The sequence below is a fragment of the Branchiostoma lanceolatum genome, chromosome 11, assembly GCF_035083965.1.
Source record: "Branchiostoma lanceolatum isolate klBraLanc5 chromosome 11, klBraLanc5.hap2, whole genome shotgun sequence".
Lineage (NCBI taxonomy): Eukaryota > Metazoa > Chordata > Leptocardii > Amphioxiformes > Branchiostomatidae > Branchiostoma > Branchiostoma lanceolatum.
Window position 1 is genome coordinate 18,391,872 of NC_089732.1, and position 24,742 is coordinate 18,416,613.

A 24,742-nucleotide genomic window follows, 5' to 3' on the forward strand; every position below is an offset into this window, starting at 1 on the left:
TAGACTGTCAACGTTTACGACATATTTGCCAATTTGTTGCATGTTGACCACCGTCGGAGGGCAATGAAATTTCTTGTTTTTTATTTCGAAATCAGGCGAAAATTAACGAGCGCGCTGATGTCATCCATAAAAATTACTTGCTGTGGCCTTAGGGTCAGAAACTGAATACCTTGTCTTGCAAATACACACGCAACCATCTCTTATGGGAGTCCATTACTCGCATAATCATGACGATACTAATGCAATTTTATTCGTTAAACCGTGTTACTTAATAGGGAATTCCCGTAAAGGTATTAAACAAAAAGTTAACAAAAAAGGGCGTCTTGCGGATATCAAAGTTTGCTAAGACTTCTGTTGTCAATGGGAACCGCGTATTATAAACTTGTACTGTTATTCGAAAATTGTGGCCACCAAAATTTGTAGAAAAAGTTACCAAGTTTTGTAGTCCTAGCCCACGTCGTTCGGCAGTTATTCGACGTCAAAGTTGGTGCGGGCACTTTTCGACCCCTCCCCCCGTCTAGATAGGGTTAATGTACACTTTGTAAATACTGTACGTCCAAGGCGGTGGAAGACGAAACACATTTTATTTCCAAGTGTCTATTTAACAGTGACGAAAGAACCGAATTATTTAAACAAGTTATCACGAAATACCCCTACTTTTACACGTATACAGATGAGCAAAAAGCTACCTTTCTCTTGAAATCACAGAACCCACAAATACCAGAAAAAGTGGGACTTTTCGTCTTCCACTGCTCCCAAAAAAGAAGTCAAACCCAGCTAGTTTAGATATGCACCAGAGAGGACCTTGAAGCCCTGACCCCAAGAGGAATCGCAGTAGCGGAATATTGGAGGGGAGCGTGTAGCAGGCAGAAGCGGTGACACGAGGAGAAGAAGAAGTTTAGATATAGCCAACAATTGTATTTAGTACCAGTAGCCTATTGTTAAAACAAAGTCAGATACAGTTTACTGACGCATGTATGTTTTTCACTATGTTTTTACCATGTATTTGCAATTAGCCCACGAGCATGAACTTGCAATAAACTTCTCTCATAAAGAAAAGGTTTTCCTGGGATCTATTCATCTTTATTCAATGTAGTATAGAAACTAGAGTTCCACGACCTTATACCTTAGCCAAATGATTTTAACCTTTATGACTTAAGAGTGTTTCTCATCAATTATAAATCATACCAGTTGATCGTCTTCACCCAAATAACAGAAGTATGAGCTTAACAAAGAAGGTTATGCTTACAAAGTCACATTTATCATCAATTATGCAAATGAAGTCCTTATCAGCATAATTTGATTCAACGATGTTCACATTCATATAACTTCCAAAGACACAAGTATGAAATTACCATCATTTACCTGTATGGAATTATAGTAGGTTCTCAATAATTATGCTAATTAGACCTACATTTGCATATTTTTTATCTATCAAAATTCCTCAGTTACAAATGCCACATATTTCAATAGCCATATAATGGAACACAGCGGGGTTTTAAAATTGTCTCATTAATTATGGAAATTAGAATCTGATTTGCATAATTGTCGTCCAATCATACATAGCATCACGTAAGCTATCTACATACCAAAAATCATAAGCATCCATCAAGCCCATCTTGAGTTATAGTATTTTCTCATTAATCATGCAAATGAGGTCTTCATTTGCATGATTGATACCAATTAATATTTCTCTCTTCTTCATTACATTTGTCACATGTTTGAGAGTCCTTTCGTGGAATTTGGCGGATGCATAAACTTTCCTCATTAATTATGCAAATTAGATACTGATTTGCGCAAGTCAACGAAAACCACGCCTTCCGCACTGGTATTCCAGTGCTGAATCAACGGACGAATCGGCCTCAGCACTGGTTTTCCAGTGCTGACGAAAGTTCAGCACTCGTTTTCCAGTGCTGCTGTATTCCAGTGCTGAGTTTATTTCAGCACTCGTTTTCCAGTGCTGAAACTTGTCTCAGCACTCGTTTTCCAGTGCTGAATGGAGTTCGGCACTCGGTTACCAGTGCTGAATGGAGTTCGGCACTCGGTTACCAGTGCTGAATGCGCGACAGAGCGGCGGTACCAGGTCACGGGTCATTTCAAAGGTCATTCAGCACTGGTTACCCAGTACTGGTTACCCAGTACTACGTATGGAGAAGGATCTGTCCCGAAGTGGAGAAATGGAACCCTGGTACATGTTCATGAGCGGGAGCGCTATAACCAAGCTGACATTCCCTCTAGGCTATGAAGGCCCCTCTGAAATAAAGATCGACACATACATTAAGACTTATCTGTGTAAGGCTTGGAAGATACGAAACTCGTAGGTAGCCCCATCAACGACAATCACTATGTATCATGACCGGGACCTTTTCCTTCCTCTCCGACACCATACAGCTCTCACAAATTACTTTTTATGTTATGATTTACATGACTTAATATGCTTTATCTCTAGCTAAGCGACATTATGTTCTGATCAAGACGTTAAGTTTTGTTCTATACGCTTTAATTTGCTTACATTATGTCCCGTTCAAGAATTTAAGTTCTGTCTTATACGACTTATTTTGCCTACGTTATGTTTTTGTCCTAGACCTTAAGCTCTGTTCTATACGACTTAATTTGCTTACATTATGTTTGAGTTCAAGGCTTTAAGTTTTGTTCTATACGACCTAATTTGCTTACAATATGTTTTGTTCAAGACCTTAAGTTCTATCTATATGACTTAATCTGCCTACTTTATGTTTTGTTCAAGACTTTAAGTTTTATTTTGTACGACTTAATTCATCTACATCATGTTTTGTTCGAGACTTTATGTTTTGTTTACACGACTTAATTCGCCTACTATCTTAAATCAAGCGACAGCATGTTCTTATACACGACCTTCTGTTATGACCTATACGGATATATCATTATCACCATTACTATGCTATTGTTATTATGTATTGTTGTATTTATAATTGTCCATACTTGATTTGATTTGATTTGTAACGCACACGTGACAGGAAGCGTTGTGCCACCAATTTTAAGGTGAAATAAAGTTCAAAGTCAAAGTTCAAAGCCCAGTGCTGAAACCGCCGTCAGCACTGGTAACCGAGTGCTGATGTACAAAAACCACGCCTTCAGCACTGGACTTACCAGTGCTCGGGGACAATTCAGCACTGGAAAACGAGTGCTGAAAAATGCCCAGCACTGGAAAACGAGTGCTGAAAAAAACTCAGCACTGGAAAACGAGTGCTAAAAAAAACTCAGCACTAGAAAACGAGTGCTGAAGTGTTTTCAGCACTGGAACGTTTTTCTTACCAGTGCTGAGAGAAGTATTAGTCGTAAGAAGTGCCGCATGGTCACTTGAACTTACTTACTTTGTGATTCATTTAGAATAAACAATGACCAACTTTATTCCGACACAATTTTGTCATTTTGTTCATTGTGTAATTGTATAGTAGATATAGGTATGAGGGATGTGTTACAAATAAACAACTTTATTTCTTTCTGTCTGGTCATAAGTTGTACCTTTGTTTCGTGATTGTGATGTGCGATACAGCTCTTTTGGGAGAGATTTGGGTGGCCCTGAAAAGGGCCGGTGGTTCTGATATTCTACTCGAAGAGCCGACGCTGAATCTCAAGAAAGATTAGATCTGTCATGGCTGTTGGTGCGTCGGATGGTGCTTGATAGCCCTCGATGTGATGGGTAGCGATCTCCTGATGATTTATCTGGACACTGACATACGTTCAGCAGTTTATATGTGATTTTGTACACGATGTATCATCTGGACACTGACATAAGTAGTTTCAATCAAGTATTTTTTCGTAAAATGATAGTAACAATGCGTGTAATTCTGTTTAATGCTTGTTTCAATGCGTTCTGTTTAAAGCTTGTTTTTGTTGCCATATTTAACGTGCACGTGAATCTTGCCAAATAAAGTTTTTTGAAAATAGTATTGGTTCGTTTGCTAATCAGTATTTTGAAATTCAACATTTTGAAATTCAATAGGGAAGTAAAACTTGTAATTTACGGTAGGCAAATGAGTTCCCGGGTGTATGGTAACTTGTCCACAAACAATGGTATCTTCTAGTGACGTTGCAGTTACCCTTTAACCCCTGGCCCACCGGAAAATCTTACTCAAAAGTCGGTCGCGTCGAGGATTTATAGTCAGAGCAGCGTCAGAGCACTTTACCCCGGTAATATAGAAATTGAAATCTGTCATAGATATACGCTATGGATACATTTCAGTGAATAGTCCGGAAAAATACTACGTTTTGAAATCGCAAGTAAGTCACCGCCGTAACGTATCTCAGCACTTGTTTTCCAGTGCGGAATATTTGTCAGAGCACTCGGTTTCCAGTGCCGAAGCTTGTCTCAGCACTCGGTTTCCAGTGCTGACGTCGAGTTCTCCAGTGCTGAACTCCACTCAGCACTGGTTTTCCAGTGCGGAACTAAACTCAGCACTGGTTTTCTAGTGCTGAACTAAACTAAACTCAGCACTGGTTTTCCAGTGCTGAAGCCACTTTCAGCACTGGAACCGAGTGCTGAAAAAGGAGAGCGTGGTTTTCGTAGTTTTGCCTGATTTGCATAATAAGTATCTAATCATGCACATCATCACTCAAGCTATCTACTTACCAAAAATCATAACCATCCATTAAGCCCTTCTTGAGTTATTCCCTTTCAAAGTCTGAAGCAAAACCTGCTTCTGCAATTCCAAGAAAGTCGCTAGGGGGCCAAAACCTATACCACGTACTCTATGTTCAAACAGCTATCTACCACTCAAAAATCAGGACCATAGCATGTCCAGAACACGAAATATCGACGTTCCACTGCAGTACCGTAAAATCCGCTAGGGGACCAAAAATCTAATCATTTCCATGTCTCATTAAGACCTACCCACCTACCGAATATCAAGACAATCCATCCAAGCCTTCTCGAGTTATGCTGGTCGTTACATTCATACAAACAAACACTACCTATACATAACCTTCTTGGCGAAGGTAATTAAAGACCTATAGCTGATTTAATTTTATGCATAGCATTCTTGGACAACCAAAAAAAATGACACAAGCGCGCAAAAAAACGTCAATTTTGAAATCTGAGTGATAAATCCGTTCAGCATCGATGACTTTCCAGTCGCTGATGATGTCCTTGTCGCAAATCTTTCTATGTACCCGTACCCCCGAGGGGCATGATTTCGCTCTTTTCCTGACGATGAAATCAAGTCAGTGTGGCTTCAGGCATAAAGAAAGTTAGATAGTGTTCGTCACGTTGTCAAATCAACGCTACAGTTATCGTAGTCATTATCATCAACACTTTACGTATACGTATCATTCTTCAGGCGCTGCGACATTCTGAGAAGACGTCTCTATTATCTGTCTTCCACTTAGCGCCAAGACCCATACATAGTCATGGTTTAGGGATAATGGCGATTATTCCTTTACCTCAAGCAGAAGGCTCCCCAGAGAGTCGCGGGGGATGAATTGCAAATTGTCCCCCTCTCGAATGTCGCACTTGAATTTGATTTTTGATTCTATTCGTTCGCGGTCCTGATATACTAGTATTACGAATGGCAACAACGAAGCAAAATAGGATGCCACTGGTGCTTCGCTTACTTTATTCTTTACGTGCATTAATTGATATGGTAATTACGTACACACTGAGAAATTGCTTACTGGAGTAAATCAAGAGTCTATTGTACATCACAACATTATGATTATTTAATGACATCTTGATAAATTCCGGCATGTAACAATGACAATGATCTGATCACACTTAACTATAGCCGACATCTTTCATGAAATGCAGGGCATCCTTCTGAGTAGATGTCGACAACATGAAAGTCCTAAATTCAACCAACTATTCATTTTTTTATCAAACTTTGTTCAGAACTTCACTAGTCTATTTTAGTCGTTCTTGTTTTATGGGGCAAACATTCGATAGCATACGAAATGAAACAATATCTTTGAATTTATTAATTTGTGTAGGAACTAACTATGGGAGACAGTCTGGAGCAGTACTTGATAGATGTCGTTACTCCAAATTTTGTGAATAAGTGCAAAGTGTGAGAATCAAATAGCAACAGTCCAAAGGGAGCGCCTCGATGAACATAAAGCAATAGGGCAGCCACAGAACATCCCCAACGTAACAATATCAGTTGCAACTAGAGTTCTACGAACACATTATCTTCGCCAAAGAATGAAGGCTTATTATGGAGAGTGATCAATATTTACATGCTTATCACCCCCTGCAAATTTGTTCATACACCATACCGTTTGGAAGTTATGAGGGGGGGGGGGGCGAATGAGTGCAGTCTAGGTAAGGTGAAGAATCATTTGGCAGCTTTGGTGCAGTGCACTCTCCAAGCAGAGGAGTGTGTCGGAATGTCTATTTTGTCCCCTTTTCGTTATGTCGCCAACCGTGTGTTGGGCAAAAATGCCTAAACTGAACACGTAAAAAAACCGCCGGACCGCTCCTCTGCTTGGAGACTGGTTCCCCATATTTCTATATGACCTACCTTTGCAAGGCCATCTGTTTATATGACATTTTTATGGGGACACTGGCGCATGTTTGAGAGTCCCATCATGAAATGCAGCGGATTTACTTACTTTCCTTACTAATTATGCAAAGACAATTTGCACCATAGGGTGTATATGGTACACACAGGAAGCACAACACTACACAGGCATGGTGCAGAGCGACATACATATGATACACAACATTACGGTGCGAAACGCTATACTTGCTACACTATGGCATATGCTAGGTACTCAATGCACTATAAACACAGTATTGTATATGTACAGTATTGCAAATCTTATCCTGATTTGTTGCAGGAATAATCAGCTAGTTTGCCGGTTTCTTTCATACGACTACACATTATTGTTTATGATACGAGTCAGTTTATGCCTTTGCTCTACTTTGCTTCTCCCTTCTGCAAAGGGACGACTTCAGGATGTTCCTCAGTGCTCACAGAGGAATAGGATTAAATTTCGCGACATTTACAAAGCGGACTCCATCTGAAGGCGAGGGCCTGTGTCTCTGTTGGGCGAGATGTGAGACTCGGAGAAGTACGTCATCTTGGTCGCCATGGTTCTCCTGCTGCCGCTGCTGGTACAGGACGACATCCTCTGGAAAGCGTCACACGGCCAACCTATGGCGCGCAGGTAGACCTGGGGAACAAGAAATGGTACAAAACGTTAAACTCACAACAAAGTTCACCAGTTCTCGAAGGTTTTGAGGCAATGTCTGTTTCTTTATCAGCGAAAACGTCAGGTCTTCTTGTACAAGAGTTCTTGTCACGTGACTGATGTTGATTATCAGGTGACAAGAGACAGTTGTATGTACAAAGGCCTAAGGTATTGGAGACTACCTTGCCTGCGGATCTGAATAGAAATGGTAGATGTATTTACACACAGTGTGCCCCACGTCCACACATGCGAGACCGTTGAGTGGCCAAACACCTTACGACGGTAAAGCGCGCAGTTATTCCCAGGGTCTTTCAATAAGATTTCAGTTATCTTTCAATGGTCGCTATGTCAACCAAAATTTGACCTGGTTCAAATTGGTCGGTCCCCGTCGTGTGGAAATGGAGCATTACGTAACGAGCAATATCTATATCTATCTATCAATCTATCTATCTATCTATCTATCTATCTATCTATCTATCGAATTAGAACCGTTTTTGGCCAAATGATTGGACTAGATAGGTAGATAGATAGATAGATAGATAGATAGATAGATAGATAGATAGATATACACATATCACCCACAACGCTGTAATAGATAGTCTATTTTTGTTGATGATCCTCTCTATCAAAATCACATATCTTGTATCTTTAAAAGTCCAATCATTTGGCCAAAAAAACGGTTCTGATTCAATACCTAGGAAAGTCGCCATAATCGACCGTGACCTTTGTCTTCCCAATAGCTAGCCACATACCAAATACCATCACAATCACTGTAGGACTTACTACCTTCGCCGAGAAGGTTATGTTTCCGACAGCGTTCGTGTGTGTGTCTGTGTGTGAACACGACAACTGAAGAATGCCTGGATGGATTGTCTTGATATATGGTATGTAGGCAGGTCTTCTTGAGACCTCGAAAGGATTGATTTTGGGCCCCATAGGGGCTTGCTATGGTACTGCAGCGGAGCTTCCGCATTTGATATTTCGTATTCTGGGCACGCTATGTCATGATTTTGTGGTAGATAGCTCTTGTGAGGGAGAGTAAGTTGTGTTGGTTCGGGCCCCCAGCGGTTTTTAAAACTACAGGAGCCGATTTTTTGTTCAAACTTTTAAAGAGAATAACTCAAGAAGGGGTTAGTATGTGGCTAGCTTGGTTGATAATTTATATTATCATAAGCTGATTTGCATAATTGATTACAAAGGTTTACAAATCCACTGTGTTCCAGTATAGGACTCTCAAACACGTGACATTTGTAACGGAGAAAGAGAGTTATAGATAGATATTGATTATACAAAAGGAATACCTAATTTATATAATTAATTGCGACCATAAATATGCGGAAACACAGACACACAGACACGCACAGAGGTAAAACAAAACAATAGCTCCGGATCCATTGTCACTGAAATGCAGAGGAAAGAAGACACGAAAGATACAATACCAAGTGATTTTTTTTGGGTATGGAATTAAAAGATCAGTACAACGAGTTGAGTGGGGGTGTAGTTTGTAACATACCTGGCGGAAGTTCTTGGACATGAAGGCATAGCACAGAGGATTAACACAGCTGTTGACATATCCCATCAACTGGAATGCAATGCTCATGTAGTAGACCTCAGGCGTGTACGTGTTCACGGCCTCAAAAGCCTTCAGTACGTTCAGAAGCAAGATGGGCACCCAGCAGACGGCGAACAGCGTGATGACGACAATCAGCATCTTGATCAGCTGGAAGCAGGTTGACAGATGAACATGATAATTTCTCGTCGGTTTTCAAACCTAGTCAGTGGGAGAGCTTTTCTCCAGAAAACCAGAAAATTAAAAAAAAATACAAAACTAGAGTTTGGCAACATCATACATCCTTGAAATATTTAGCGCTTTTGTAGATTTTGTGCAAATAACTTTGATTGTCAGCTTCCTATGATTTATCACTTAGCGGTTTTGCCATTTTTGAAATAATTATGCAAATTTGTTCCTCATTTGCATGTTTGGTATCTGTTTATGTTTCAACTGCCATGAATTACATGTGTTACATTTATTGAAGTCCAGTTATGGAAAACAATGGAATTATAGAATTTCCTAATCAATTATGCAAATTAAATCCTTATTGGCATAATATATATATCTATTTGTGTATCTACCTGCCTAAAATGATGGAAATCTGTCTTTCCTTTCTTCAGTTATCCTCTTTGCAATGACAAAAACGCCCTTGCAGTTCCAAAATCATATGTCAGAGAGCCAAACCCTGCCTCAGTTTGTCCCGACGTGAAAAGCTATCTGCCACCCGTATTTCAATTTCAAAACTGCTATGATAGAATTTTCTCATAATCTATTCCAATATCGTCCTATCTTGCATGGTTGTATTTCATTTTGTACTTCTTTATTCAAGCTACCTACATACCAAACATCATGAAAATCCATCATTCTTTTGTTGAGTTATCCTCTTCGGAATTTGTTTTACAAAAACGCCTCTGCTATTCCAAAACTAGCCAGTATGGGACCAAACTTATGTCACTTCTTTCTGAACACAAGAGCTATTTACCACCCAACAATTGTGCGCATAGCATCTCCAGAACACGAGATATCAAAACCGGCAGTTCCGCTGCAGTATCTAGGGGAGCCGCTAGGGGTCCAAAATTTAGTTAATACGTTTTTGTCACCCCCTACCCATCCATCCAGCCGTAATCTTGTTGACCAACAAACATAGACACAACCACACACGCACACACACACACACACGCACACACACACGCACACACACACACGCACACACACACACACACACACACACACACACACACACACGCGCGCACACACACACACACACACACACACACACACACACACACACAGACGCTGCCTAACACATAACCTCCAGGACATTTCATGGAGGTAATGAAGTGCCATCGACGTCGGCATAAGGGTTGTGTCTGCCTTGAAATGATGAACGGCTTGGGTAAGTCTCATTCAATTTGCTGTTTTAGAAGCTTAGATTGATAGACATGTATTGAAGCCAAACATCAGTTCTATTCTAATTATAAATGTCAAAGTCTTTCTGACTTTCTAAATGACAGCGGTGTACCTGTTTCCTGCCCTGTTGTTCCCTGAAGGTCTCCAAGTTCCGATTGATGATTCGAGCACACCTGCGAGGTGGCATGAAGGTTGGTTTTGGTCGTTGCCATGGCGACGAGGATCCGTTATCGTTTGAAAAGACGACTGTTCCGTCCCTGCAGCTGCTTGAGGAGTGAGTGGTACTCCCTTTGACGCGGACCACAAGCCCAATGGGAGGGGGCTGTCTGTAATAATAAAAACCTTTATGTCTGATGATACTTCACACACTTCCTGCGATTTCATCGATCGTTCATGTTCAACTGAACGAAAAATTGGATTCACTGTACTTGGCAATCGTGTCACTTGCTGACACCGTCGGAAAAGGCCAATTATCGATGAAGACGGGAGGCAATGTAGAATTCCAAACAACACGAATGCAGGTTGTAAATTTGAAAATAAGAAAATGCTGTAACAACGGCTCTAGTGCGTTATTTTGGTCCTAGCAGGAATATCAAGTGGACTAGCAACACCAATGGACACTGAAAACTTGAAAGGAGTTCTGTGTATTGAAGGAGCTGAAGGATTTTTAGTCTGGTATCAGGGATTTAGCAATTCCACACCTTTGATGTCGTAATTTTGTCGTTAACGTTGTAGTGTGGTATCATGCCATACGTAGATAGCGTGATAGGCCAAAGCAAGTACATTTTATGGATGACATCAGCGTGCGCATTGATATTCGCCTAATTTTGAAACAAAAAACACAATTGTTTTACCCTTTGGCAATGGTCAACACACCGAAACGGGGCAACATGTTTCAAACGTCTGTCAGTTCCATCGCAAAAACGTTCTTGATGCCGTAAAAAAGGCATTTGCACATGTAGGAATGGTGAAAAATTCGTACAAACGTGTTGTACAATTATTGTGTATGCTAGCTGTTATAAAATTGCCTTTCGTCACCAACTTACAAGAGGACACAGTGCAGCCCTCATACCAGACATGTAATTAGTCTGAAATTGCTGTGCCATTATTATTAACAACGTGTAATCCGATGTGTTTTTCTTCAATCAAGTGAAGTAGTAACTAGAGTTCCACGACCTCATACCTTCCCCATATGATTTTAACCTTTATGACTGACATATCAGGGGTGTTTGTCATCAATTATAAATCATACCAGTTGATCTTCTTCACCCAAAAAACAAAAGTATGAGCGTAACAAAGAAGGTTATGCTAACAAAGTAACATTTATCATGAATTATGCAAATGGGGTCCTTATTACCATAATTTGATTCAACAATGTTCACATTCACATAACTTCCAAATGACACAAGTATGAAATTGCCATCCTTTACCTGTATGGTTTTATAGTAGTTTCTCATTAATTATGCAAATTAGGCCTACATTTGCATATTTTTTATCTATCAAAATTCCTCAGTAACAAATGTAACATATGTCAATAGTCATATCATGGAATACAGCGGGTTTTTAAAGTTGTCTCATTAATTATGCAAATTAAAATATGATTTGCATAATTATCGTCCAATCATACAAAGCATTACGTAAGCTATCTACATACCAAAAATCATTACCATCCATCAAGCCCATCTTGAGTTATAGTATTTTCTCATTAATTATGCAAATTAGGTATTCATTTGCATAATTGATATCTATTAATATTTCTCTCTTCTTCAGTTACATATGTCACATGTTTGAGAGTCCTGTCGTGGAATTTGGCCGATGTATAAACTTTCCTCATTAATTATGCAAATTAGATACTGATTTGCATAATAAGTATCTAATCATGTACATCATCACTCAAGCTATCTACTTACCAAAAATTATAACCATCCATCAAGCCCTTCTTGAGTTATTCCCTTTCAAAGTCTGAACCAAAACCTGCTCCTGCAGTTCCAAAAAAGCCGCTAGGGGGCCAAAACCTATACCACTTACTCTCTGTCCAAAGAGCTATCTACCACTCAAAAATCAGTTCCATAGCTTGTCCAGAACACGAGATATTGAAACAGGAAGTTCCGCTGCAGTACCGTAACAAGCCGCTAGGGGACCCAAAATCTAATCATTTCCTAGTCTCATCAAGACCTACCCACCTACCAAATATCAAGACAATCCATCTAAGCCTTCTCGAGTTATGCTGTACATTACACACACACATACATACAAACGCTACCCTCTGCATAACCTTCTCGGCGAAGGTAACAAATCCGATAACAGGGTCAGATAATGTTACGCAGTTTAAGTAGACCATTGTCTAGCTGTCTGTCTGTTGAAGACAGAATAAAAAGACGGGGGATTTCTGAGGCACGGAAATTCAGTCAGACAGTCAGACAGTCAGGATAGCAATAGCGGAGAGAACTTCAGTTGAGACTACAACTAAGTTGAGACGAAGTGAGCAGAGGCAAAGCCAGGATTATTAAATCACAGTCAGTCTGCCTCCTGACTCAGGAGACTCCCGTGCCCAGTGTACGGGAAACCTTGTCTCTGCGTTCTTGATGTGCTATACACACCCGGATCTAAATTTATAATGATTTTAATGTTGACATCAGTGTTAGTTACTGTTTTATTGAATACAGGGATAAAAGACTTGTAGGTTGTAATACCATGTTTTATCGCTGCAATACTTCTTACATGCTTTATGGTATTCAAGTTTGAAAAAGTTCGTTGTTTTTTTTGCCCGCGCACTAAATTTGGAGTCTGCAGAGGATGTCATCCATAAAATTTACATGCTGTGGCCATAATAAACTATACTGGTATGTAAGTGCGACGGATGAGACTCACAGGCGACACTGTGTGGGTTGGTGGTTTCCGGCCTGGCCCTGCGTCATCACATCCAGCAGCTTGTTGCTGACCCAGAGAGTTCGACATATCCGGCCGTAGGTGTACACCTATTGGACAAAGACAGGCTGAATTTGGCTACAAAGTTAGTGGTCACGTTGGTATAAATGAAGACTAATTTCAACTGTAACTTCAAAACACAAAGCAATTGAACCGATGTTTGTCAAGGAGTGAATAAGTTGGGTTTTGCATTTGATGCCGATTGTAACGTTAGACACAAGAGCAGTGTGTCGAATGTGCCAGTCGAGATAACCTGTTGCGTTGCCAATCTTCATTCATAGACGGTTGCAGGGCGCTGATGTATGTCGTATATGATGCGTACATATGTGTGCATGTCAGTAGCTGCGCCCACATGATTTACTATGTGTGTCTGTGTAACCGTGATAATTTTGATGTTATCATTGTGTAAATGTATCATGGTCCATCGTTATGGAGAGAACGACCCCCCCCCACACACTCATATATACACACATACACACACACACATACATACATACCTACATACACACGCACAGAAACACACATATATACATACATACACACAGACACAGACACACAGATACCCAAACACACGCACGGAGACATACACTAACACACATACACACACGCGCGCGCACACACACACACACACACACACACACACACACACACACACACACACACACACACATACACACACACACATACACACATACATACATACATACATACACACGCACAGATACACACACATATATACATACACACACATACACACGCGCGCGCGCACACACACACACACACACACACACAGACACACACAGACATACAGATACCAAAACACACACACGGAGACATACACTAACACGCATCAAACGCACAACGTTAACGTAATGTTACGTATGTTTCGTTGCGTTACGTATGTTACGTTACAAACGCCACATTAGCGCACTACGGCTCGTACCATGACGATGAAGGGGAGGACGAAGATGACGAGAGCTCCGTAGACGATGTAGACTTGGTGGTAAACAACGGATGGCCATGCAGGCTGACAGTGGTACACCGTTAGGTCTGCCGAGATCGGGTAGCCACGAACTGTCTAAGGAAGCAAGAGATACAACATATTCAAACGACATGAAGTATTACACCTGTCAACGTGTTGACAGGTGTAATACTTCATGTCGTTTGCAGTTTGAAATGGACTGTTCCAAAATCACCCGTGTATAAATGGTGCACAAGCATTTGCTGGTAAAGTATGTAAATGAAGCCCCGATTTGCATGATTTATATCTAATGATGTTCAGCTAATTCCAAATGATACAAGAAATTCTCATCATTTGTTACCACAGATGGATAATTTTTCCTTATGAATTGTGCAAATTAGGTCTTCATGTGCATAATTGATATCTATCGATATTCCACTCTATCACAGTTACAGGCAGTGCCTGACATCTGCCTGGAGTCCCTAATTTGAGACAGACTTGCGTCAGCTGGTGTCAAGCCGCTAGACAAATTAGGACGGTCAAACGAAACCCAACATCTGCTTGGAGAAAACCCAATTACCGCAGATCCGAAAACGCCAATGCCATTAATGACCTGTCATACAACCCCATGAAGATAGGGTGTTTTCTGAAATATTACATTACCTGAAAAACTGCTGCGGTGTGAAAAAAAAAACATGCATCATTTCGCGCATAATAGCAGACGATGTGCCAAATTTGCAAATGACATACCAATGCAGCAAATGGATAGGAAATTATAACTGCAAACGTGCGGAAAAAACTAATCACAATACTCCTTCCGTCCCAGAGGTAATAAATCCTTTTGAAGTTGTGGATGCCAGAAGTGCAAATGACGTGGTGCCTTGGACATATGCCAAATTTCAGGTCATTTAGTTGTAATACCAGTTCCATTTCAAAAACGTTAAAAAATAAGGCATTTGCACATGAAATGGTGGAAAATCGGTACAAATGTGTTACACAACTAGAAAGGCCGTCATTTGCCCCTGAGCAAATACAGCATGTTTCGCCAATACCCCTCCCCATGCAAAAATGGGCTGTCGCAAAATAATACCTGGGCAAATTGAAATATAATGAAACTAGAATGGCAACATATTCGGGAAAATGCAGGAAATTCCCCTCCCATTACCTACACCTCAAATATGACATCCTTAGAATTGACTGTAAGGGTATGATGAAGTTTCTGCATAACTTATGCAAACGAGGCCCTCATGAGCATAATTCATGGACAGGTTTCCTGACCTTTCCTGATGGTACCTACATGTCAGATATGACATCCGTAGCTTTGACGGTAAGGAAAATACGAGTTTATGCATAAATTATGCAAATAAGGCCCTCATTAGCATAATTCATGGCGAGGTGTGTTCACCTGTCCTAAAAGTAGCTACATCTCAAATATGACAGCTGCAGCTTGTACGGTAAGGGAAATACAAGTTTCTGCATAACTTATGCAAATGAGGTCCTCATGAGTATAAGTTATGTCCAGGTGCTTTCACCTTTCCTACATGTACCTACATGTTGAAGATGACATCCACAGCTTTTACGGTAAGGGAAATATAACTTCATGCTTAAAATTATGCAAATGAGGTCCTCATGAGCATATGTCATGGCCAGGTGTGTGCACATTTCCTAAAGCTACCTACATCTCAAATATGACATCTGTAGCTTTTACGGTAAGGGAAATACAAGTTTCTGCATACATTATGCAAATGAGGTCCTCATTAGCATAATTTATGGCCAGGTGTAATCACCTTTCCTAGCGGATTGCCAATTCTGACGATTTATTGTCTTCACATCACAACTTCCATCCTCGCGCCTTTAGCCCAATGGCCTGCAGGCTGAACAGAGGAACCAACTTAAGCAGCGTGTTACCAAATCTAAGTACACATTGCATTTCTTGCCATTGTATATGTTAGAATCACGTCTGGTAATTTTTTTTGGAATTGATACTCGAACGCGTTAGATTATCAGTTGCAATAAAAATCCAGACATATTGCAAACATTTTGAATACTAGCAGCGTAAACATTCAAGATGCTCTTAGATTTTGTACAGTTAAGTTGGTCGTTTCTCGCACATCCATTTCAGCTGTGTGATATCATTAGCTTCATGGTGTACCATATCTCCTTGGTGGCAGAGTAGCCACAGATGAGTCCATAAAAATCGCGTAAAAACTTTGTAAAGTTTTGCTGCCAAGGTTTGGCACGGAAATTATAAAGACTAAATAACATTTGACTTTGGCGAGTCTTTAAAACCTTTTAAAGATTTCCCCAAAATAGAAACTCAAAATGAACATGTAACGTTATCTCAACAAAATGGCACAAATGACCCCATGTACGGCTAACGGGACCAGTTTAGAATGGACTACAAATGTTCATGCACTTTTGAAATACATTATATTCAACTGTCCAACGGAGACTTTATATTGCTATGAGGTTTTCAGTCTGTAACTAGTCGAGGCCGAAAACCATGCCTGTTCCGACGTTCTAGTAAGCATATGTGCTGTGCTGTTTCTATGTCTCTATCATTGTGCATTCAGCAGGTCCATACGATGTTTGATGGTGGCCACGAACGTACAAGGTTTCTGTACTTGTATACAAGACAGGTGCTTATCGTGCTTTACATCGCGTGCAAGAGGTAGTGAGGCGTTCACCCTTTTAGGAACCTGTTTGATGAATTTGATCAGCCAGGCAGAAAGGTCAGGTCCCGGCGGATCTCATAGGGACACGCACGGCTCCAGTTCTCACCAACAGTTCACGAACACTTTGAAAGGTGTCCCACTTGGGAGCTTTTAGTCTGCAGATGAATTTGTTCGAAATGTTAAAAGATACGATAGCCTTTTGTGGCATTTTCCGTTCAGCATCCCAATAAAACTAACAATTTGTAAAAGACATTAGGTCACTTTGTCTTTGTGGAAAACTAGCCTTTGAAGATCGTTGTGAAAGTAATTGAGCCAAAAACTTCAAAAGTATTTTGGCGACGCCTCAGGGGCGAACCTAATGGTAAAGTATTGTGTATAGTCTGCAAGAATTCTAGGAATTGTACAGAAATTTGTCCACAGGAATTTGAAGTCCAGAGGTGCGTTTGGAATGTCCACTGGACCTCAGAAAATGCAATGGTGGAAAATGGACCCCCCCAACCCCGGTGACATTTGACCTAGAGATCACAGGTGCCGGTGTCACAGGGATTTCGCACCCCCCTGACTTTGAACCCCCCGGTGCGAAATCACTAGGGATCTCGAACCCCCCGGTGCGAAATCCCTAGCGATCTTGCACCCCCCCAGCTAGGGATCTCGCACCCCCTCCTCGAACCCCCCTAGGGATTTTGAACCCCCCCAAATATTTCGAAAGGTGCTCTGTCTGTTCAGCAATTATATTAAAAACTGCATTTTGATGTAATAAAGCCATAGTTTAACGTGGTAATCGAGAGTATTACAAGTTGCTGTGTCTGACAGAACAAACATCTAAGACTCCGGGAACCCATGCCCTGGACTAATGTAACGCTGCTAGTATTGTGCGCAATGCGCGCGATGATGGTGACTCTCTGTGCACGATGATTCGTTGTAATATTCTTCCTTTGTGCCATGAGGAATGTACGATTTGTTCATAGTTTTACTTCAATGTTCATAATTAATTTTTTTAATTATTTTAGAGACTTGAATAACATTTTATCATACAAAATTATATCACATATTGAATGGATGACGGGTGTTAAATAGGGTTAGAAAAAATTTATCGAAGCCTTAATCGAAATCTTATGACATTTCTGAGTAAGAATTATTAGTTATTTAATGTTAAAAACTATGGGATAAAAAAATGTCGCCACCAGGATTTGAACACAAGAACCATGACTCCCAGATAGTCATTGCACAGCCCACTTCGTTACCACTTCAGTCAACAGAGCATTTGAAATGTCAGTTATAGTTACCGATCAATTTGTTAAAAAGATAGCCACTGGGAATTATGAATGCCGTAACAGAACACATACTACACCCTTGGGGTGCGAGATCACTAGAGGGGTGCGAAATCGCAAGGGATTTCGCACCGGGGGGTGCAAATTCACTAGTGATTTCGAACCGGGGGGTTCAAATTCGCGGGGGGTGCGAGATCCCTGTGACACCGGCCAGGTGTAGTATATAGGCCGACACACATTTTCCTCTAACTCGGAAAGACAGGAATATTTATGTTCTCCTACATAAGAATAGGAGGGACGTCACATCCAGAAAGACCACCAGTACTGCAGGAGAATTGGATACCAAGGGGTTGAAATTTCTGTGAGCCATGGGGACATTATTGAATTTCTGCTGATACACCATTGATTACAGAAGACGTGAATTCAGATCCTTCTCAGTCATCTCTATGTGGAGCACTACCAGAGACCCCGTAAGAAACATTAGTGTACAAATGATGTTGTTGCATTACGTGTGATATGTCTGTTGGTAAGTGGATAATATCATATGATGTCAGAATTTGTATTTATTGTAGATTTTGCCTAGCACGGGGTTGATGTAAACAGCAGTCCTGTCAGAGTAGAGGTGGTGGGAACCCAAGCAGTGGGTGTTATAGTCTTATAGCACCGGGTGTTATTTTTAGTTGTCTGTGAAGAAATTGATGTTCGTTCTGGTGGTGGGGTGTGTAACGTAGAATGTAGCTGTGCTGTGTCTGATTGTGTTTGTTTGTCGTGTGTGTGTGTGTGTGTGTGTGTGTGTGTGTGTGTGTGTGTGTGTATTTGTCCAACAGACCAGGTATCCAACAGCCCTTTTCTTAGAAATCCCGTTTGAACAGCACCACCTATCAGTGCCCTAAGCAGGGTATAAAAATTAAAATAACTACAACCACAGTCGCCATGGCAATGTCTTTTTTTCATCGCCAATCTTTTTTCCAATTGAAGTAAAGGATGAGAGAGGGCTAGATATTCTGGCAGCAGCTGGTAAAGAATGGAGATATCTATTTTTCATATCCACTTCATCCAGTTTCAGGAAAAACGTGATTGATAAGTAATTTTTTTAATAACATAGTCGTAGACATAGGCATAGTCGTACAGTAACTATGCGTAGCAGCGCCGCAGTTGGGTTAAGAAGTTTATATAGATTTCTCAGCTGATTACTTAGATGGAAGCCATTGGAATACAATTACTTACTTATCACCTCCGTAAAAGGAGGTATTGTTTCTAGTGTGCCTTGTTTCCTATCTGCTTGCCTGTCCGTCTACGTGTCACCACAGAATGACAGGAAGTGCATGGGGCACTGACAGGATTTTTAGGTCAAATATCCCAGAAGGTGTCGAAGGCTATGGCACTCCATATCTTCCTGCTATTGCCTGTTGCCTTAAATATGCGAGCCATCGGAACATTGCTTAATAGTACCTTATCTGCATGCTTAATGAAAGAAAGGAAAGCGGGTCATTAACGTTATTATGATAGCCGTTATTATATATCAAACTGACACGACATCTTACACACCTTGGTACTGTTCCTACCCTTTGTTCCTTCAAAACCGTGCCTGCTGTATCTCCTAAATATGATTCAATTTCAGCTGGAGACAATTCAGCTAGGAAGGATTCTTGTACTCCATTTTAGCAGTCAATAGGCACGGGCGAACAAAACAAGATGCGCAATGTGTAAAATCAAGCACGATATTGATAAATAATTTTCCTTTACAGAATTTACCGTCGACTTCTATTGTATTTGATTTGGATTATTACTAGCTTCATGACCTCCCCGCGTGGCTGTATGTGTGTGCGTGTGACCGTGTGTCCGGATATTTTTAGTCGGCATAACTTGCTCTGGATCTGCAAGGGCGTTTTGTTAAAACCTTTCAAGGAGGATGACTGATCAAAGGCTTAGACAGAGCTTAGACAGAGATGCACACAATGAGATTCAAATTATGCAACTTAAGACTTATTTTGCATAATTCATGAGGAAAACGCACAATTACAGCGTTTTCCATGCAGACTTCTGCACCTGATGCATATGTAGTTTATGGCAGATGGAACGTGTGTAAGTTAGTGAAAAGTGTGCTTAACCATGCATACATTATGTAAATATGAAATAATTAAGATACTTTATAGAGGTATGAGGTCTCTGAACTCTTTCTTACTGTGCTCATGTATGTATGTCTACATCAGAAAGTTTCTTAGAACCGAATGAAAACAGCAACAACAACAGAACCCTCGTAAGTAACGCTGCAAAAGATTCAACCAATGGAGACCTTCCAATAAGTATTCAGTATATAGAGTATAAATGGCCGGTGGTTATGGGAAAGCGGAGCCTCCTCATTGGTCAAAGTCGTCTGGCTAAATGATGATAAGGAATAGATAGCGAGGAACTGGCAATAATAATAATCATCATCATTTACAAAATTGATTAAATATATCACGAAAATACGAGACTTCTTGTTGTGATTTGCGTTCTGTGTAGAAATAATCAGTATTTGTCGTCAGTACATCAGATATGATTAAAGATAAAGGTAGGGGGAGGTATAGGAGACGGGATGAGCACTACATTTCTTTCTGTATCATGTATAACGTACTTGTACCTTACCTGGCCATAAAGTATCGGCGATGACAAAATGAGTGCCATGATCCACACACCGGCCATGATCTTCCGTGTTCGACCCAGAGTGCAGATCGACTTGGCCTTCATTGGATGTAGAATAGCATAGTACCTAAAATATACGCAAATACATTTATATGTATATATAATTACACATGTAAGATACTGTATCCATCCGATAACGTTTAGGGATGGGTCACAATGCGCAATGTGCAGACGTCCGTGGTCAACCTTCAAGTTCGTTTGTGAAGAATGCCAACAGTATAAAAGGACGTTGTTTGTTGGATATGATAGAACTTTATCCCACACAATTGTTAAAAGCTATGAAACTTCTAATTTTGTAATTTTCAATGTCAAATGCTAGTCTTATGTGCTATTTGTTATCAGCAATGTCAATGGTGGTATCGGCGTACGTCAGTTGGAATAACCAATTTGATGCTCTAATTCGTTTCTTCCAGTTAGGTTCAAGGAGGATGTGCTCCTACACCTGAGAGGACAATTACAGCGCAGAGCATTCTCCCCTGGGTGCCTTACCCCAACAAGAGGGGTGTTGCCCAGTGCCCGATCAACATCAAGAAACAAACTTCAAACATATCGCTTTAATGTCTGGATCATTTGTTGTCATCATGAAACAGGCGACGTACATTTTGCTGTCCCCGCCCGTAAGTTATATTTTCCTACATCGTTATACTTATATTTGTAATAAACAGTACTTAAATGTTGTGATGAAATGTTTGTTACAACGTCGAATGTTTTAAACATTTCATGGACAGGAACCCCGTTAGCATCGGCATAGCAACACAACAGGTCACGGTGAACAAAACCTGAACACCGAACGTGAAAACGCGTGGTAACAGGCTAAGCGTGACATACGTTTCGTTGTGTCCAATAAAATGTGTCAAACATCATCAACCTTGATCTTGAAGAAGATCATGGCTAAATAAGACGACCATTTTTGTCTGACAATTATTTGTCAACTGCCTTGCGATCCCACATGAAATATTACTGTACCGAGATGCCTTCCACAACACTCGTAATTTGTGAGTGGTAGGCAGTTCTTGGGGCAGAGAGTAATTGGTGTTGGCTTCGGCCCCCTAGTGACTTTCTTCGGAGGTGGAGCGGATCTTTCTGTTGAAAACTTTGGAACAAGATAACTCAAGCAGGGATTGATGGTTTTTCATTGTCTTTGGCATGCAGGTAACCTTAGATGATGATGAACATAATACATGCATATTCTGCAAATCAGGATCTTCTTTACAGGATTATTGAAGAAAACGTATAATTCGACTGCATGCCATGCTAGGACTTTAAATATGTAATATGTCAGGACACATGTCATTTAGAAAGAGAGGACTTTTAGGAGACCATACAGAGAGCTGTTTGACAGAGGGGGCCTGGAATGTGGGTCAGCAGTGAGCGGTAACAGTTCCCCAGTATCACTACTGCAGGTTACTATCTCTCAGTTCATTCGTACTGTAATGAGACAAAATTATCCACACAGCTTTAAAAAAAACCAATGGCCCATTTAAATGAGATGTTGGGCCCCCTACCGGTTTGTTGCAATACTGCGGCTTGTTATGGTACAAGAGGAGATCATTCGGTTTAGATATCTCTTGTTCTGGACAAGCTATTTGTGGAAGATAGCTCTTGTGAAGAGAAGACATAGGTTTAAGCCCTCTATCAGCTTGTTTTAGAACTGCAGGGGCATTTTGCTAACATTTTTGAGAGAGGATAACTCACGATGATTGACCTAATCAGATGGAAATTATGCTAATCAGGGTCTAACTTTCATGATTACTGTGGACAATTTATAAATCAAAGGCCTATTCAAATATGTGATGTATGTACCTGAAAAAGAGAGGAAGATCGACAGATAAATCATGCAAATGAAGGTCTATGTTGCATAGTTACCATACATGGTAAATGGCGAAGATTTCAAACTTGCAGTGTCAAAAAGATAAGTGAATCATTCAAATCAGGACCCCATTTGCACAATTGATGAAGAAAGGCTAGTACGTTGAAACAATACGTTCACACTTACGTTAAAATAAGACGTTCACACTTGGACAAGGTGTGTAAGTTGGCAGGAGAAGATGATCAATTGATACAATAAATGCAAATAATTGGATGAGAAATGAAAAAAATATGTATGATACGTCAGTCGAAAAAAATAACATCATTTGGCAGCGGTATCCAACAACTGATAGTCTCATTCTAACCTCCGATGGTACTACAATCGGGCGAGTTGCCGATTTCAAATACCTAGGAGGTTACTCTGATAGTGGCCATGACATGAATGTTAGGATAGCTCAGGCATGGAGTGCCCTTCACTCACTACAGAAAATGTGGAAATCTCCGATTAGAAAGCAAACTAAGACAAAAGTGTTTAGGCATGTAAAGAAGCAATTCTTTCATATGGTTCAGAATCTTGGGTTGTGAACACGACACGCTCCAGAAAACTCAACGGCACTTATATTGCACGAAGATGCTCCGCGTGATTTACAATACGCCATGGCGGAAGCACGCCACAAACAAGCAGCTGTATGGATCATTGCCAAACGTCACCACAGTGGTGAAACGTCGCCGGCTGAGTCTCGCGGGTCACGTGGTACGTAGTGCAGAACCAGCGGGAAAGTTTCTGCTTTGGAACCCGGACACAAAGAGAAGGATTGATCGACCAATCGCAACACTCAATAAACTCATAGAAACTCATAGAAACTAATTTAAAGGACAAGAACTCCTCTCTGCAATGAATGACAAGAAATTCTGGAGAATGAACTTCACTTGCTACACCTCGTAAGGGGAGGACCGATGATGATGATGATGATGATGAGGTTGTGGATTTCAAGTTAAGTAAGCAAATGAGGTCTTTATTTGCATGAAAAATATATATTGATGTTCTTCTTCTTTTCAGTTACATGCGTCACATGAGTAGAATATTCTTATCAATTATGCAATTAAGCTCCTAAGTTGCATGATAAACATATAATTGTGAAAATCATCGCTTAACTTATTTACTAACAAATAGGCATAACGACCGATCACAACTTACTTCGTTTTTTTCAAGAGCCCGAGTCAGAGATATCTATCATCAATAAAGATCATTACCATGGCGTGTCCAGAACACGGGATATCCAGTCCTGTCGCAGTACCATGAAAGGTGTCAGCGAGGCCATGATATGACAATAATTTCTTCATTTTGCAAACACCAGCCAACCTTACCTACCAAATATCGTGAATATCCATCTTCGACTTCTCGAGGCCTGCTGTTCAGTCACGCTCACACAGACGGGTAGACACGCTGACCTGAATACATACCCATTTGGGCGAAAATAGCTATAAGCTATAACACTTTCATAAATGTATTTATGCCGGGTAGACTACATAGAGAAATAATTTCAGGTAATTTTGCCCAAACTTACAGAGGTGAATTTATTTTGAGATTTGACAGAGTAAGAAGGAGGAGAAGAAAAGTCCAGAAAAACATTAACTTTCATTCATACCTGTGGTATGGAGTGAAATATATGAATGACATTAGCTGAAGTCTTTGCTGAAATTCCATCCATTCATCAATCTCTCCCTCCACCCACGATAGTTTGGCAAACATGACTTCTTATCTTTCTTTGCAGCTGCCACTCCGGATCCCTTTTGTGGTGCAGCATCAAGGAACCGTTTCATGCACGATGAAGGATAACAATGCCAGGCCTTTTTTCGTTGGAGTAGGAAAATGTATCGTCTTTCAGCACATCCTATAACTGTCAGGAATCTCTAGTGCATGTCAATGTTTTCTCTGTTCGAAATAAACCCAAGCAAGTTGCAGTTGTATACACCACACGAATAGAATACATTAATTTGCGTTCTTTTCTGTATTTCGTCGTTATTATATCCCACCATATACATTCAGCTTTGCAAATAAAACTTTGGACCGTGTTCATATCTGCGTCTTTCGTCGCTTCACTTCGGGTGTCTGCCCGTTCTATAGCCCCTATCTCACTGAGAGGAAACTTGTTGGCGACTAGTTGCAACTGACATGTACAGTCGTCAACTTGTTTCGGACAATTGCCAAGTTGTTTCCGCGCCGTTCCTAATGAGAGCCAATTCGTCATCTGCACTGCGATTGTTTTTGAAAGTTAAAAAA

At 40.6% G+C, this 24,742-nt stretch overlaps 1 protein-coding gene across 1 annotated transcript in view; it reads right to left on the reverse strand.

The window, feature by feature from the left end:
- Nucleotides 1-5,672: 5,672 nt before the first annotated feature.
- LOC136444448 (QRFP-like peptide receptor) overlaps nucleotides 5,673-24,742 on the reverse strand; it is a 53,801-nt gene continuing 34,731 nt past the window's right edge. The window contains exons 2-7 of the mRNA XM_066441991.1: nucleotides 20,593-20,716; nucleotides 14,001-14,135; nucleotides 13,001-13,107; nucleotides 10,242-10,455; nucleotides 8,681-8,887; nucleotides 5,673-7,149 (exon numbers count right to left, since the gene is read on the reverse strand). Of these exons, the coding sequence (XP_066298088.1) occupies nucleotides 6,979-7,149; nucleotides 8,681-8,887; nucleotides 10,242-10,455; nucleotides 13,001-13,107; nucleotides 14,001-14,135; nucleotides 20,593-20,716 (958 nt within the window). The 3' untranslated portion in view covers nucleotides 5,673-6,978. The remainder of the gene's footprint in view (nucleotides 7,150-8,680; nucleotides 8,888-10,241; nucleotides 10,456-13,000; nucleotides 13,108-14,000; nucleotides 14,136-20,592; nucleotides 20,717-24,742) is intronic.